At 35.0% G+C, this 1,848-nt stretch overlaps 1 protein-coding gene across 1 annotated transcript; it reads left to right on the top strand.

The window, feature by feature from the left end:
- The first annotated feature begins 513 nt into the window (after nucleotides 1–513).
- LOC114179582 (LOB domain-containing protein 24-like) lies at nucleotides 514–1,634 on the top strand. Its single transcript, XM_028065976.1, has 2 exons — nucleotides 514–570; nucleotides 857–1,634. Exon 2 carries the CDS (start codon nucleotides 887–889, stop codon nucleotides 1,412–1,414), a length of 528 nt encoding a protein of 175 aa, XP_027921777.1. The 5' UTR covers nucleotides 514–570; nucleotides 857–886; the 3' UTR covers nucleotides 1,415–1,634.
- The last annotated feature ends 214 nt before the right edge of the window (nucleotides 1,635–1,848 follow it).

Here is a 1,848-nt window from a genome sequence, read left to right as displayed (position 1 = left end):
TTAATAACTAGTAATCAAATAAAAAAGTATTCAAAACTTATTTAAGACTTAATGAACTTATTTAAGAAATTTATTTTTATTTCTTTTCTTTAAATATTTAATGACCAAAACTTACATCCATATAAATAAATAATTTATTAATAGGTTCCAAATTAAAGTCAGGTACACCATATGGAGAGATATTGTGTAGAATTTGATTTAAATATATAAATTAAGCATTCATTCATTGTAGCTTATTATCTTTATTAAGATGTTGAATTAATAATTTTTATTTTAAAAGTCATGTGTAAGATTAATTACAGTTAATGAGCATTTAAGAAACTCAACACTTAAAATAAATGAAAATTATTAAATTCAAGAATGCAATAAATATTTATTTATACCTTTTGAATATTAATTGCTTATTTAATTCCATCTGCGTGTTCTCAATTTTCAATATTTGTATATTCTAATGACAAAACTGACTGTGTATAAATACAAGACATTAGAACTATTCTATATATAAGAACAAACCAAAGAAGAGTGGTGAAAATCCTCTTCCTCCTGCTTTAGCCTCCATTTCACACTACAGTAAGTTCTCTCTCTTACATAGTGTCTCATCTTTATCATTTACTTTACATCTTTTTCGCAACTCTTTGCTGTTTTTTACAAAATGATGTTAAAGTACATACAATCTGTGGCTGTTATCAATTATTTTAAGAGATTTGCTACTTCAGTTCTTTTCAAAAGAAGAATAACTTCCCAAGTTATCATATAAAGTTTTTAAAATACATTTAATCTATAACTTACTTATTCTAAAATAAATAAATAAATGTAAATTAATAATTTTAGATGAGATTTGTTTATTTCTTCTTAGAACACCGCTGTTGTAGAAGGAGTACAAGGCATGACCCCATGCGGCGCATGCAAGTACCAACGGCGGAGGTGCGGATCGGATTGCCTGCTGGCGCCGTATTTCCCGGCTGAGAGCATTCAGCGGTTCGCGGTCGTGCACCACGTGTTCGGCGGGGGCAACGTGAGTAACATTTTGAAGTCGACGTCGCCGGAGTCGCGGAAGTGGGTGGCGAGGGCGCTGGCGTACCAAGCGGAGGCGCGTGTGAGAGACCCGGTGCACGGGTGCGTGGGGTTGATATGGGAGCAGGAGGCGAGTCTGGGAATCCTGAAAGAGAAGCTGCAGAAAGCGAAAAGGGAACTGGCCCAATACGTGGGCCCATACGTTATGCAAAAGATGATTGCGTGTTTCTCCGATCCGCTTGCGAATATGGTGGACCTTCAGGCTCCTCTCTCTGCCACCGTTGATGATTTTGATCTTTCTTCATGGGATCCTTTTCCGGCTTGGGAGTCTCCTTCTTCCTCGCGCTGCCAGCCACCTCAAGCCGACAGAAAGGGTAAGAGTGTTGCTCCTCCTTCTTGAACCAAATTCATACTCTTCTTCTTCCTATTCTCCACCGACCATTATGCCGTTTCGGCTACATTTTAGGTTTTTATTCTATCAATTACATCCTCCTTCTTTTTTCTGCTTGAGTTGTTATTGATCCGAGATGAAGTATCTAGAGACAGAGATAATCAGTGACGATCTATTAATTACATGATTAAATCAATATTATTATATATTTTTAAGATAAATTTGATAATTCGTTTATTTATTTTATAATTTTGTCATTTGAATTGTATGATATCCTGACTTAATTGGTTTTTGGTATTGACATAAAGATAGAGTAAGAAGGGGAAATTCAAAGCATATGATTGAGTAGGCTAGAACTTTGTTAAGAAATCGCTAATTATTCTCGTTATGCTATGAGTTACTAAAACAAATGTTTGTCTAAAGTGGAATGGTAGCAAAATGGA

This window comes from Vigna unguiculata, chromosome 3 (assembly GCF_004118075.2).
Source record: "Vigna unguiculata cultivar IT97K-499-35 chromosome 3, ASM411807v1, whole genome shotgun sequence".
NCBI lineage: Eukaryota > Viridiplantae > Streptophyta > Magnoliopsida > Fabales > Fabaceae > Vigna > Vigna unguiculata.
This window is presented reverse-complemented; position numbering and strand designations above follow the sequence as displayed.